This window comes from Polypterus senegalus, chromosome 12 (assembly GCF_016835505.1).
Source record: "Polypterus senegalus isolate Bchr_013 chromosome 12, ASM1683550v1, whole genome shotgun sequence".
NCBI classification, from domain to species: Eukaryota; Metazoa; Chordata; class Cladistia; order Polypteriformes; family Polypteridae; genus Polypterus; species Polypterus senegalus.
The window spans coordinates 64,387,975-64,401,981 of record NC_053165.1 but is presented as its reverse complement, the minus strand read 5'-3'; the positions used below and the strand labels follow the sequence as shown (position 1 = coordinate 64,401,981).

Sequence of the window (14,007 nt, the reverse complement as noted above, 5' to 3'; positions counted from 1 at the left end):
TAAACCTTTCTTTTGTAAACTAGAATGAGGAACATTCCTTTCCAAACCTCAAAAAACAAAAACACTGTACAGGTTGGTCAACCATTTAGCTGATTTCAAATAGTTTAAATGCTGTACCACTGTCCTTTTCCTCACATCATTATTCCATTTGTTCCCCTTATTCAACATTTTAACTCTAACAATGTTCTTTTTCAAACCATTGTTTACATTGAAACAAAAGAAAAATAATAAGATTAGCTATACAAAAAAAGAACAAATGACAAGGGACGAGGGAACTTGGTGGCATCAAATTAAGCCTTCCAGTAACTCACAATAATGATAACGTATTGCAAACTTTATAACGTTTCACTAAACAAATAACATGATAGAGCAGTACGTTATAATATTATTTTCTAGTTAATACCAAACATTTACCTCAGTATCCAAAACAAAAAGCAAATTATCCAGAATCTGACATTTTCTTACACCTTTCAGAAAAAAATAAATAAATAATGGTTACACAATAGCGATACAGATTATGATGAGCGGTTTAGTTTAAACACAATTATCAGGCACTTATATAATATGAGGTTTTCAGTAAACTACCAGAGGACTAATCTATCTTACATCTCTAGTCACGATATGGTTTTGTGGTCCACTCTTCAAATTTTCTAAAAAGTAATGTTTTCACATTACTGCAACTGAAGAACAAATATGTTAAACAGATTTCTCAATGCCACAAATAGAGTCAGTACCAGAAAAGTAACTGACAGTCTTTTGGTTTGCATTCACACATCTTGGCATCACAGTTCTGTAAAGGCACAGGAGGGTACACAGCTGAAACTTAACTCTTTATACACAGTACATCATTTGTAAATATTACACTAATTTACTAACTGCATTTGACATACTATAAAGTGGACAATTCTGCCCTGGAACTGCTTACTGAATTGATTTATACTATACACCACAATCTTTATTATAAGCAAATTATGAAATTAACAGTATATGAAACAATATTATTAAGGTTGTCTTTTGACTCTACCTAACATTAGCATGTAAAAATAATACCTTGTATTAAACTTAAATCCAGCAGACTCTGAACAGATATTGATTTCTGAGTTGGATCCATATGCCATTTTGATAAGGTATTGTCTCCAGAACCCTACAAAACAACATTACTATTAAAATAAAACATAAGACATAAAGGCAGAAACAAAGTTTATTTCTCAAAAAAATGTGGTATAACCAAGAAAGCAAACCAAGGTCATACTCCAATTATAAGTTGACAGCCACTTTGAAGAAATCCAGCTGTGGCATAATGGCACTCAAAACTGTGGGTCTTCTCTGTAGAATAGAATGTTTTTTTGATTGGCATCTGAAGCTAAAAATAAAAAAATATATATTTGTGGTTAACCTAAAACATTGAGAAAAACAATGTATTACTCATCAAATCTGTATGTTAACTATTGTATTTTGAGTGTTATCAGCTATGTGTTACCATGTGTGTAGAACTTTCAAGTACAATAGGAATATAATGCATACTAAACCTGGGCATTGGAATCATAAACAAAAAAAGTATGTCAACTTGATTTTTTTAGTTCAAAAATTTTTATTTATGCTACAGTATTACAATTTTAAAAATGGTATTGAATGCTTAAACACTAGAGCTCACTCTTGCAATTTCAATTGACCTGTAGTTACTATCAAAATACAGCCTTTTACTTTAAAAACATAAACAAAAACACAAACTTCACCTCTCCTTTAACTGCATGACAAAAAATATACAGTACACTAAAGAACTAGAAAGCACATAAATAGGGAGAAAATGTAGGCTATGGCAGCTCTGCCTGACCTAGCCAGAAACTTTCAACTACAAATATTTTTGAAAATGTAAACAAAGTGATAATATGCTTTCATTAATAGTAGTGTTGTCAAGGACAGAATATTTTCTAGAGAACCATTGTTATTTTACAGAGCACCTTAAGAATATAAAAAAATGAAGAAAAAGAAAATAAAACGGCTTTAGGACAGTGCTATTATTTGAAAATCTCTACTAAGAATTTTGGATTTAAACAAATACCTCTTTAATGCTCTCAAAGTCCATTTTCTCAATTGCTGAAATTAAGCAAAAAAGAAAAAAAAAATACATAAAAGCTCTGTATCCAACAGAATATGGTTCAAAACAATAACACGTATACATTTACCAAAAATACTACGAATGCCTCAAATGCAGCCAGTTTGATACGGTAAGACACTTAAGAGTCATGTATTCTGTTTCTCTCATCTCCGAATGTAGCAAGCATCATGATTAAAGATTAATTAGAACCTATGTGCTCCTAATAAATAATAAAATTGCAGACCGTAGTATTCAAAGCAAAGCTATCGTTTTACTGATCAAACTTGAATCCTCCCTGGTGTTTCCACAGGAAATTAACTTTAAGGAAAGTCAAAGGCCTCTCTAGAGTGGTGAGAAAAGATTCTACAATTACAGGTAGACTGGACTTTATAAAGCAGTTGAGCACCTTTAAAATACGATAAAGGATTTGAAAAATTGGGCACTTTTATTTATGTGCAGACTGGTAACCCTGTAGCATTTAGGCAGTGGATCAGTCAGGAATATAGCTTAAACCACTAGTTTTACTCTTAAGTTAAAAAATAGCATGTCATTTATGCTGTTAAATAATGAAACATTGTTCTTTTTATTGATTTCATGCACCAGAATCATAAATACACAACAAAAGTGTTAAAAAGTACCAAAAGGAATATTTGCACACCATGATACAATCCTACAGTTAGACGTACAACATCAAGAAATGTGTCAAATAAACTTTACAATTTGTTTATATTTAAATATATTTAATATTCATTATTGTAGTACATGATAAAATACCTTGATGAATTTTTGACAGCTGCAGATTTGAAATGTGAAAGAAACCATTAGAAACAAGAAGGATCATGTGATAGTTCCCTAAAACAGGAGCAAATTATTCAAATTAATAATAGTATGCAACAGAAAATAATGTGGATATGTTCTGCTGCAAATATTTTCTCTAGTTTACTTATAAATCAGTTGACTTAGAAAGTACTAGCACAGGAACTACCGAATCAATTACTTGGCTATTATGTGTGTGCCAAGAAAACACCAATAATTTTTAGGCCAGAACAGTACAACTGAGGATTGGGAAGCCAAGTGAACAGTATGCAACATCTAAATTTAAAATATATTAAATGAATTAACAAAAATAGATTACAATTTTTTAAAAAGTAATTGAGGTCATTAGTCTAGTAAAGAGGGCATTGAGCTTACACAAAATTATTTTCAGAATTGTGACACAGTATAGCAAGTTGTATGCATAAACAGATATTCCAGAAAAGAAAAAAAAAAAGAAAAACCTAAGAGTAAACAATTTACAGAAAAAAAAAATCTGCATTTTAAAGCTAAATTTTTCATTACTACAATTGTTGAAATTAACTCAAACAACAAATTTGCTTTTAATGTTTTACATAGTTTTTAATTATTTAATTAGAGAAGGCAGAATGGCAAATGATGAAATATGAAAAAAAAAAACTTACCCAATTCAAATTTATCCTCCTGAATAATAATATTTTTGTACGTTTTTTGAGCTTCATCATATTCATTATTTATCAGCTCCTAAAAAAGAAAAACAAAATAAGGCTGTAGGGACACAGGTTGAAAGTATATAAATGATGGAAAAAAGTTACTTTAATTTTTTTTTTTTTAGTATTTGCATTATGCTTGAAAAAATAATAAATAACGATTATAATAATTAACTAATACAAAACCCTTTCTACAGTGGAACCATGCCTTTAACACCCATTTTCCAAAAAAAGTACTTCTATGGTAAATAAACTGGGCACCTCTTAAATAATGATTAACTGCATTTGACTCCCATTTCTGCCACCCAAACATAAAATATAATTTAAGCTAAAAATACCATAAATGAGTGAATGGAAAACAAGTCTAACCGTTGTTAAAACTGTCTTCTTTAATGGCACAAAATTAAGATGAAGGTTTCCATTTCTTTCTCCAACTACCAGAAAGAGACCATTGTAGCAAAGATCCACAGTATCTACCAGAGTGTCTGGGGTAGGAAAAAACAAATTATTTTGTGTTTAATTTGTCTCTAAACAGTTACTCAAAGGACAAATTAAACGTCCAAATCTACAAGTTCCTTTACTTTTCTCCTGTGACATCATATTTAACTAAGGTTACATGGCAACTCACTTGCATAAAATGGACTACCCAGATAAAGAGTTTTGAAATCTCACCAAACTGAAGCTGCATTAGGATAGACTGACAGTTCTGGTCAAGTAACATCACAGATTTGTCAGCAACAATTACACAGCCATTTGGTTTACTAGTTGCATAAAGCTTTGGATTAGAAGAAACCTTGAAATAAACAGAAAATGTGGTTAAATCACATGAATCACCAGTTAAATATTTTAATATAAAAAATCAGATAGATTATGTTGTTGAAAACTGCCCTTTATAAAACAATTCAAATTACAATTACCTGTCAATGATTATACAAAATAGTCAGCAGGCCCTGAATATTAATTTCCTTAAGATGATGCAGAAAATACATGAGGCAGACCCAAGCATGACCTAGTTATTTTACATGCTGCCGTACACCCGGAGTGGATAATCCTAACATTGTTATAGCTTACCAGTTCAGATGACGAAACTTTGACCAATGTATCCACCTGATATAGAGCAATGCCACACTCATGTCTTGAATCAATACACAGTCGAGCGCTGCCTGTGTCGTCATTAGTCAGAAGCTCTACATCATTCCACATTTTGTCTATATCTGTGCAAATCCTAATATTTAAAACAAATACATTCACATAGGAATGAGAGATCAATGAACAGTAAAGTAAATATGAATGAATATGAAAACTTTTTAAAGGGTAATATTTTGGTATTTGAGTTAGATAAAAATAAAAGTTACTATTAACAAAAACAAACAATAGTGGACATTCTTTTGTATTAATCTTTCCACCACTGGTCTCACTTCCCACATGACCAGTAACTTTGAATGTATTTTTAACCAACAGTAAGTCACTTAAAGTTTTCTTGCTTCAAAGCACATGGGCTTATAATGCATCATATACTTGAGACCCAGTTTATATATATATATATATATATATATATATATTATATATATATATATATATATATATATAAAATGCTGTGCTTAAAATGTACAAAAAGTAATTAAACATTTACGTCCACAAAGATATTTTTGACCAACAAAAATTTTACATTTTCACTTGATGATGATGCTTGAATCATCATCATCATCATCAGCAAGAACTAATCAAATATAATAACAATACTGCATTAAGTACAAACATACCGAAATGTCAGACACTGAAAATGAAGGAAATAAGCGTACAGATTGAATAATTATAAGCAGCCGAAAGAAGAAGAAGGGAATAATTATAAGATGATTTGTCACAATCACACCCAGATCCCAGTACTCTACCAGCAGGACTTACAACTTGGTCATTTGAATGAACCACCTGAAGGCTGCTGATAAACCTTTGTGGCTCACAGGTGTTGACAAATTCTGCATTTGCTATATGTTGGTCACACATGCAAATATTGACTTCAATGTACTCCGAACCAGTGAAAATAAACTTGAACTTAACCTGTCGGTGTACTTTTGATTCAGGTGTTTAATGTAAAGCGATTGGTGGTCATTTGTGGCAAAAGAAACGATTTGCCAAACGGCTTTTAACGGTTTTCCACGAGACTGAGGTAAATAACATTGGTGTAAAAGTCGCTGAAAAGGTAACTTGAAAGTAGTCTTTTAACTTTGCGACAGGTTACATAACATCCATCCATCCATCCTATAACCCGCTGTATCCTAAGTACAGGGTCACGGCGGTCTGCTGGAGCCAATCCCAGCCAACACAGAGCGCAAGGCAGGAAACAAACCCCAGGCAGGGCGCTAGCCCACCACAGGTCGCACGCACGCACACACAAAGCACAATTTAGAAACACCAATGCACCTAACCTGCATGTCTTTGGACTGTGGGAGGAAACCCACGCAGGCAAGGGGGGGAACATGCAAACTCCATGCAGGGAGGACCCGGGTCTCCTAACTGCGAGGCAGCAGCGCTAGCCACTGCACCACCGGTTACAAAACAGTTTGTAATAAAATACCAATTATATTTTATATAATTTTATTCTCAGCTTGTTATCAGAAATTACATACATTGTAAGGTTAGATATTAGAAATGTAAACAACATATTAACAAAACTTCGTATTATTACGTAAGTTTGACTTTTTCTAAAAATTGACAACTTCAAGTTTAATGACATAAACAAGCAAAGCTTACTGCAATATTATGATAATCCAAACACGTATTAAAATTCTAATTCATCACTGCGCCGGTTGAATTTTACAGAGAAGTCTTCTGCTTCTTACTTCTACGCAATACGAAAGACTCCTTTCAGAATGACGCTCTCAAAATTGGCGGGACTGTAATTTCTTCCGGTGCGAAGACATTTCGCTGGTAAAAACCCGGAAGTCCCGCCTGTTACAGGAAATATCACACCGTGTAAGGTTTGCATTCTCTGTTCGCAGGGCTGGTACAGAGTCTGAAACAGCTGGTATACAACGAATATCATGCGTAAAGACAACGTTAATTTATTAGCAAAGGACAGTTCAAACAAGGGTCCAAATTTATAAATACTGTGAAGGTAACGTTCGTTTTGAGATGTATGATTAGTGGCATGAAGACATAAGGTACAGTGTGTTCCTATATCAACATATACTATAATGAACTATTTTAAGTCTTTAAAAGAACGTACTGTGCAAAAGTTTTAGACAGGTGTGAAAAAAATCTGTAAAGTAAGAATGCTTTCACAAGTATACGTTTAATTGTTTACAAAATGCAAAATGAGCTTACAGAAGTAAAATCTAAATTCCGTCGATATTTGGTGTGACTACTCTTTGCCTTCAAACCAGCATCAATTATTATAGGTACACTTGCACAAAATCAAGGGTTTTGTAGGATTATAATCAGGTGTATGATTAACCAGTTATATCAATTAGATATTAATGATCATCATTTTCATATGTAGGTTGAAACACAGTCATTAACAGAAACAGCTGGGAGACTTAAAAGGGGGCGATGAACAGTCAAACTCTGTAACCAAGGTGAGGCTGTGGAAGACAGTTTCATATCACAAGAGCACAGCAACAAGACATAATGTAGTTATACTACATAAACAAGGTCTATCCCAGGCAAAGTTTTAAAAGCAGACTGGGGTTTCCAGATGTGCTGTTCAAGCTCTTTTGCTGACGCACAAAATAACGGGCAACATTGAGGACCGTAGGCACAATGGCCAGCCAAGGAAACTTACTGCAGCAGATGAAAGACACATCATGCTTACTTCCCTTAGAAACTGGAAAACATCCAGCAGAGCCATCAGCTCAGAATTTGTAGAAACCTGTGGGACTCAGGTACGCCCATCTACTCTCTGGAGAAGTCTAGCCAGAAGAGTTCTTTGTGGAAGAACTGTGGCCAAAAAGCAACACCTCAGACATGGAAACAAGGCCAAGCGACTCAACTATACACATACTGTGAAAGGTAGCTGTCCCCACGGTTCCATCCGCGTAGTAGTGAAACAGGACAAACTTTAAAAATCGGTATAAACATTTAAAAAAAATTAATAATTTGTATTGAGAAGAATTTATTTTGATAGCTTTTTTATCCGAAGGCCTCTTGATATACAGTATTTTTGGTTTTGCTATCAGGGGCAAGAATATAGCTGTGATCAGTTTGCCAAAAATGAAAAAAGTTGGCAGTTATCTTGAACACGTGGCGAGAGGTAGATTGACTCAAACGGAGGCTGGTGCGTAAGTGAGGAGGGCCCCACCCGGCTCCCTACTCCTGAGCTCCTACCTCCCCCTCCCCTTGGCCATCAGCCCATCTCTCGGATTTCTGTGATTAAATCGGTGCTGCAACCGAACTATGGTACTTAGCGTGATGAGAGAAATCGCAAAATTATTTGGAATGTTCAGGCAAATAATAGAAAAAAACCTGATCTAAATCCGTTAAGAAGTTCTCTTGTGAAAAGCAGACAGACAGATGTTGGATTTTTTATATATATATAGATATATATATATATATATATAGATATAAATATAGATATATATATATATATATATATATAGAGAGAGAGAGAGAGATAGAGAGAGATATGAACAAAGAATTGTTAAGAGTATTTGTGAGTACAATGCAAGAATAACACATTTGTTTGAAATTTTTTATATACTTGCTGGAGTCCTGGGTGCCTTTGTATTCTATTGACATAGTGAACTGGGGATCAAGAGGAATTTGGGATCTAATTTTTTTTTCCTGTCTTGAGCCAAAGCAAATGCTGGCCACATTGTACCAATCTGTTGCAAAGAAGATGGATGGTACAGTTACTCAAACTGGGCCACTCCTCCTTTCAACTTAATCTTCACTCCTTCAAGACTTGTAGAAGGGACACTGAAGAACCTGGAGAAAAAATGTACAAAGAAAGTGGGAGAGATGGCATTGATGCTATTTTTAACATTTGATACTAACATTTCCTGGAGATGTAAGGCAGCAACACTAACTTCACTACTGTAGACTCTGTCATTCCGAAGTGATTAAATAAAGAAAAGAATAAACACAAAACTTGCTACAGCCCTCATTTTCTGCTTGTTATGAATACTGAAGAATGAACATTCAGCCATAACAACTCAGTGTCTCCTAACTTGAGTTATTGAGACAAAGGATTTATTTTAATCCAAATATATGGTCAATTTTATAATGGAAAAACATTTAGATTTGTTAGTGTTTAATAAGTTGATGTCAACTTACATTTTTAGTACTGTGTTTTTCTTTTATTGTTTCTTGAACTGTTTACAGGGCTTTATGGTATTGGGTTTCAATAAATTCACAACAGACAAGCATAGTTGTCCATCATCATATTGCTGCTTTGATTATTGCCAATGTATATGTCCAAAGATACTAAATCAATCAATCAGTTATTACATCTGCTTAATGCAATTCAGGGTAACCCTGCATACTGTAATCAGTGGATGCAAGAGAAGAATTAACTTGGGATAGCACAATAGCCAGTCTAACACTAAAAAATAATCAGAATTAAATAAATTATAAGAATAATGCACAAGAAAATAAAAAGTAAGCCATAGCACCTGCACTTTAAAACAGTTAGTTGGACGGTAGACCAACCAGGAAAAGCTTGGTTTGCAGCTGGAAGTGGTGTTGGTGAGAACATGACGGGCCACCTACTTTGTGGTCTGTGTGCAGATCCCAATGCCCCTCTGTAGTGACGGGGACACTGTGCCGTAAAAGTTGGTGCCATCTTTTGGATGAGATGTAAAATCACTGTCCTGTGTCTCTGTAGACATGAACGTTCCCTGTGCATCTTTTGAAAAGAGTAGGTTGTCCCATGAAGTCCTGGCTAAATTACCCACCACAACTCAATCAATTCTGGCCCCCAATCATCCCCTGTCTCTAATTGGCTAACCGTCTCTCTTAGTCCTTCGCCACCTAATTTCCCTTTGGGATTAATAAAGTATCTATCTATCAATCTATCTATCTAACTAATGTGTGGTGACTGTACCGGCATAAAATGGCTGCTGTTGTGTCATCCAGGTGGATGCTATGCTACAAATTGGTGGTGAATGAAGTGGCTTCTTGCTGTCTATGTGAAGCACTTTGAGTGTCTAGAAAGTGCTATGTAAGTGTAGCCATCACATACAACATAGAAAAGTAAACACTTGCTAACACAAGTACATCAGAATATAAAGGCTATTTGTGGTGGGTGTGGCAATGTGTTATTAGTGCATGCTCAGTGCATGCTCCCAATCTGTGTGTAAGTCTAAGATCGCACATAAAGACTAATGTCCATCGTAAAAAGTCCACATTTAATCTTTATCGCACAGTTAAATTTACACTTGTACCTTGATATGGAAAATAGTGTTGTTAAATTTTACTGTTCAACAGAAACCAGATCCTCTCAGATTGATAGACAATTCTCAGGCCATTATGAAAGAAATCAAGGAATGGTAAAGGCATGAGTGGAATGTTTAGAAAATGTCAGAAAAAGAGTGGTTGTTGAAGACTGTTTAGGCTGCCTAGACTACAGCGATAGTAAACCATAGTAAGTATTAAAAATGTTAACTCTTATGACATTAACATTCTAGAATAATGTGAGATTTATGGAGAAGTGAAAGGATTTTACTGAGACCAATTTCATTTTTTTTTAAATTACCTTTTATAATTAGCAAGAATTATGTTGTACGTCACTGAAATAGACTGGTGATCTGTGCAGGGTTAGTTTCAGCCTTCCACTGTATAAGGTCAGAATAGGTTTCAACCCCTGTGACTCCCATCTGTATTAAGTAGCTTTGATAATAGATTAACAAACAAAATTCTAAGGACAATAGATGAGGATAAAATGAACTGGAAAAAGAATGTCTATTACAAAATATCCAGACAACTTTAATAATATTACTATATACAGTCCAGGGTTGTGAAGTGCTTAATCAAGCAGGAAATGATAAAACTCAAGCACCAGTCTTTAAAATGATCATATTGGGACCGCATAAGGTACAAAGTGACCCTGGATGGGCTGCCACTTTATTAATGAATTCACTCACACACGCACACCCACAATCATAAGAAAATTTAGAGTAACCTTGCATAAATGTAATGGTGATTTGTGAGAGAGATCCAAGCTATTTAATTGTTTTTGGAACATAACAAAAATCTTGACAGGAACAGGCTATTCATTCCAACCAAGCTCACCATTCCTATCCACTTAATTTCTCCAAGCTAACATCAAGTTGCTTAATCGCTAATGTCCCATTTTCTGTGAAAGGGTGAATATTGTCAGAGGAAACAATGATGATATTCAAAAAATGAACTTAGAGAAGAAAGGAAGACTGAGGGAAATGGAAAATTATTATGAGATCTGCTTTAAAGATGGACACTAAAGGAAAATGAATCGTCTTAAAATGGCTTTGTTGATAAAAAAATAAATTATGGATTTAAAATGTGCTAAAATGTAACTTTTAATTATTTTTAAGGATGAAAACAAATTAAAAAAAGCTTTGAAAATAAAATACTTGGAACAAATGTTATACAAGTGACAAACTACCTGGTAGTGGTTGATGTTCAACTAATTGAGGTAGACCATTTCTTGTGTTGTTTGAAGTGTCAGCAGTAAGTCAGAACATTCCTACCATGATTTTTCCGTTCCTCCTTTCTTCACTTCAGATCAGCCTTTTTACTTATCTTATAAAGATAATCTGCATATAATATGGTCATTGTGTCTCCAAGATGACTGTACTTTTTTTTTTTTTACAATTAAACTTCCATGACTTCAGAAAGTAGATCTTTATTTGTCCTCTGGAGGAAATCTGGCTTTTTACAGCAGCTTTTTAAATAAGTACAAATATATATATATATATAGGCTTTAAAATAAAGGACCCCCGTCGTGTTTCTTGGCACACTTCTGCTGAACAATTGGTTGGCTGAAAGTCCTCAGTGTTAGTGTGTCAGAGAGAGATGTGCAGCATGGCCCAGCATGGCACTCAGTTTTGTTTCCATTCTCTTCTGTCCTCCAGGGGGTTCAGAGTGTGTCCCATAACTGAGCCTTCCCATCTAATTAGCTTGTTGATTCAGTGGGCCCCTCTTGAAGTGATGTTACTAGCCCAGCACACTACAGTGTAGAAATTGCAAAGATGTGTACTGTACTTCAATTTAAATGGTTCAAGTTAAAATATTCTCAGTTGTAATAGAAAGTTTTCTTTTTTCACCCTGTGTTAGAGGTCGATAGAGGGTTAGATTCTTAGTAGAGAATCAAAAAATTCACATAATTTTTTAATCACTGAACTTTAAATAGTCTAAAACAATATTTTGCCTGCTTATATTTGTAATGTCATTTTTAACTTTCTGGGACTAGCTCTTTGAGTGCTAGAACCAACATCCATCCATTTTCCAACCCGCTGAATCTGAACACAGGGTCACGGGGGTCTGCTGGAGCCAATCCCAGCCAACACAGGGCACAAGGGAGGAACCAGTCCTGGGCAGGGTGCCAACCCACCACAGAGGACCAACATTAAATAATCAAATATCATATTTATGATCAGCAAATTCAAAACAGTATAATAATGACACTCCACATGCCTGTATTACTGATCTTCATTTATACAAGGTTTTGTGAAAAGCTGTAACTTTGACCCCTCATAAACCATTAGGGGGCAAACCCCTCGGGTTTGCTGATGTGTCAGCTTCAAGTCGTTTTGATCATTCTTGCTAAAGACATTTTCTGGTTTACTCTATATAATAAGGGTGTCATTTACTGAGGTTTGGGGCCTAGAGAGGCAAAAAAGGGGGAACCCCAAAAAGCATGATGTCTTGCACAACTAGACATCAAGATGGGTTGGATGGTATTTTACATTCATACAGGGGCCTTGCTGTGTCTCTGCTATCACATTCATGGAGGGGCCTTGCGGTGTTTCTGCTTTCACATTCATGGATGGGTTTGATGTGTCTCTGCTTACATTCATGGAGGGGCCTTGCTGTGTCTTTGCCAAGAGGGGCCTTGCTGTGTCTACCAAGAGAGGCCTGTCACTACTATCACATTCATGGAGGGGCCTTGCGGTGTTTCTGCTTTCACATTCATGGAGGTGGCCTTGCGTTGTCTCTGCCAAGAGGGGCTTTGTGGTGTCTCTGTTGTTTTGTTTATAGAGGGCCCTTGCTGGGTCTCTGCTATCACATTCATGAAAGGACCTTGTGGTGTCTCTGCTATCACATTCATAGAGGAGCCTTGCTTTGTCTCTGCTATCACATTCACGAAGGGGCCTTGCAGTGTCTCTGCTATCACATTCATGGAGGGGCCTTACTGTGTATCTGCCAAGAGGGGCCTTGTGGTGTCTCTGCTATCACATTCATGGAGGGGCCTTGTGGTGTCTCTGCTGTTTTGTTCATAGAGGGGCCTTTCTGGGTCTCCGTTTGCTATTTTGTTTATTGAGGGGCTTTTCTGGGTCTCTGCTATCACATTCATAGAGGGGCCTTGTTGTGTGTCTCTGCTATCACATTCAAACATGAGTCAGAAAGCAGCAGTCAATAACATCTGAAATGATTTTAATGCATGCATATGTAAATTCTTAGAAGCAATATCAACAATTTAGATAGAACTTTATTTGTCCATACTTAGGAAATTTGGCTTTTTACAGAAGCTCTTTAAATAAATATTTAACTAAAAGGTTGATAAATAAGTAAATAAATACACTCACAAACACTTTGGTTTGACTACACACCATAATGATCATAAACCAAGGAAATAAGACAAAAAAATATTCAAGCAGAAAAACTGATGGATCCAAAAAGACTTGCACCTGAAGTGAAAAGCCAAGTATTTGGTGACCCTAGATTAGGTTGATTTCCCAAACCTGTTTTTTTTTTAGGTTGATTTCCCAAACCTGTTTTTTTTTTCCCCCAAGGGTAATCGGCGCCTGCGCCATTAAGCTGGGGGCAGAAGGAATCCCACTCCAGACGGGACGCCAGGGCCATTCGCTTTACCACAGCCGGTCAGACTGGATTGTCAGAGAAAACGCATTCAATCTCACAAGAGACAGCACCCCACCTGTGAATATAATGTTTTCAGGATGCTTTTTCTAAAATGGCTTGGGGTAAATAGCCAACTAGATTTCACCGTTTACTTAGGTGATATTAACACACATCATTTTTTAAACTGTTCAAGATATTTTCTGTTCATTAATGCAATGACTTATAAATACTGTATAAATATAACGCTTAACCGATTTATAAGAATAAATAAGCTTAACAAATCGCTAGGCATCAACCTGGGGTCAGCAAGATACGTAGACGGCACACTGCTAACGTACCTTTACGACGACTACGACATCATCCGGGTCCTCTCGCGTGAGCGCAGCTGTTCTCTCCCCCCTCCCTTCCAGC

General features: G+C 35.6%; 1 protein-coding gene across 1 annotated transcript in view; it reads right to left on the bottom strand.

Moving 5' to 3' along the window:
* The window catches only part of kntc1 (kinetochore associated 1), a 58,630-nt gene extending 52,150 nt beyond the window's left edge, over window positions 1-6,480 (bottom strand). Inside the window, exons 1-10 of the mRNA XM_039771938.1 lie at window positions 6,352-6,480; window positions 4,672-4,825; window positions 4,273-4,393; window positions 3,970-4,085; window positions 3,556-3,634; window positions 2,873-2,950; window positions 2,063-2,097; window positions 1,253-1,363; window positions 1,051-1,144; window positions 415-467 (exon numbers count right to left, since the gene is read on the bottom strand). Coding sequence (XP_039627872.1) covers window positions 415-467; window positions 1,051-1,144; window positions 1,253-1,363; window positions 2,063-2,097; window positions 2,873-2,950; window positions 3,556-3,634; window positions 3,970-4,085; window positions 4,273-4,393; window positions 4,672-4,803 — 819 coding nt within the window. The 5' untranslated portion in view covers window positions 4,804-4,825; window positions 6,352-6,480. The remainder of the gene's footprint in view (window positions 1-414; window positions 468-1,050; window positions 1,145-1,252; window positions 1,364-2,062; window positions 2,098-2,872; window positions 2,951-3,555; window positions 3,635-3,969; window positions 4,086-4,272; window positions 4,394-4,671; window positions 4,826-6,351) is intronic.
* Between the last annotated feature and the right edge of the window lie 7,527 nt (window positions 6,481-14,007).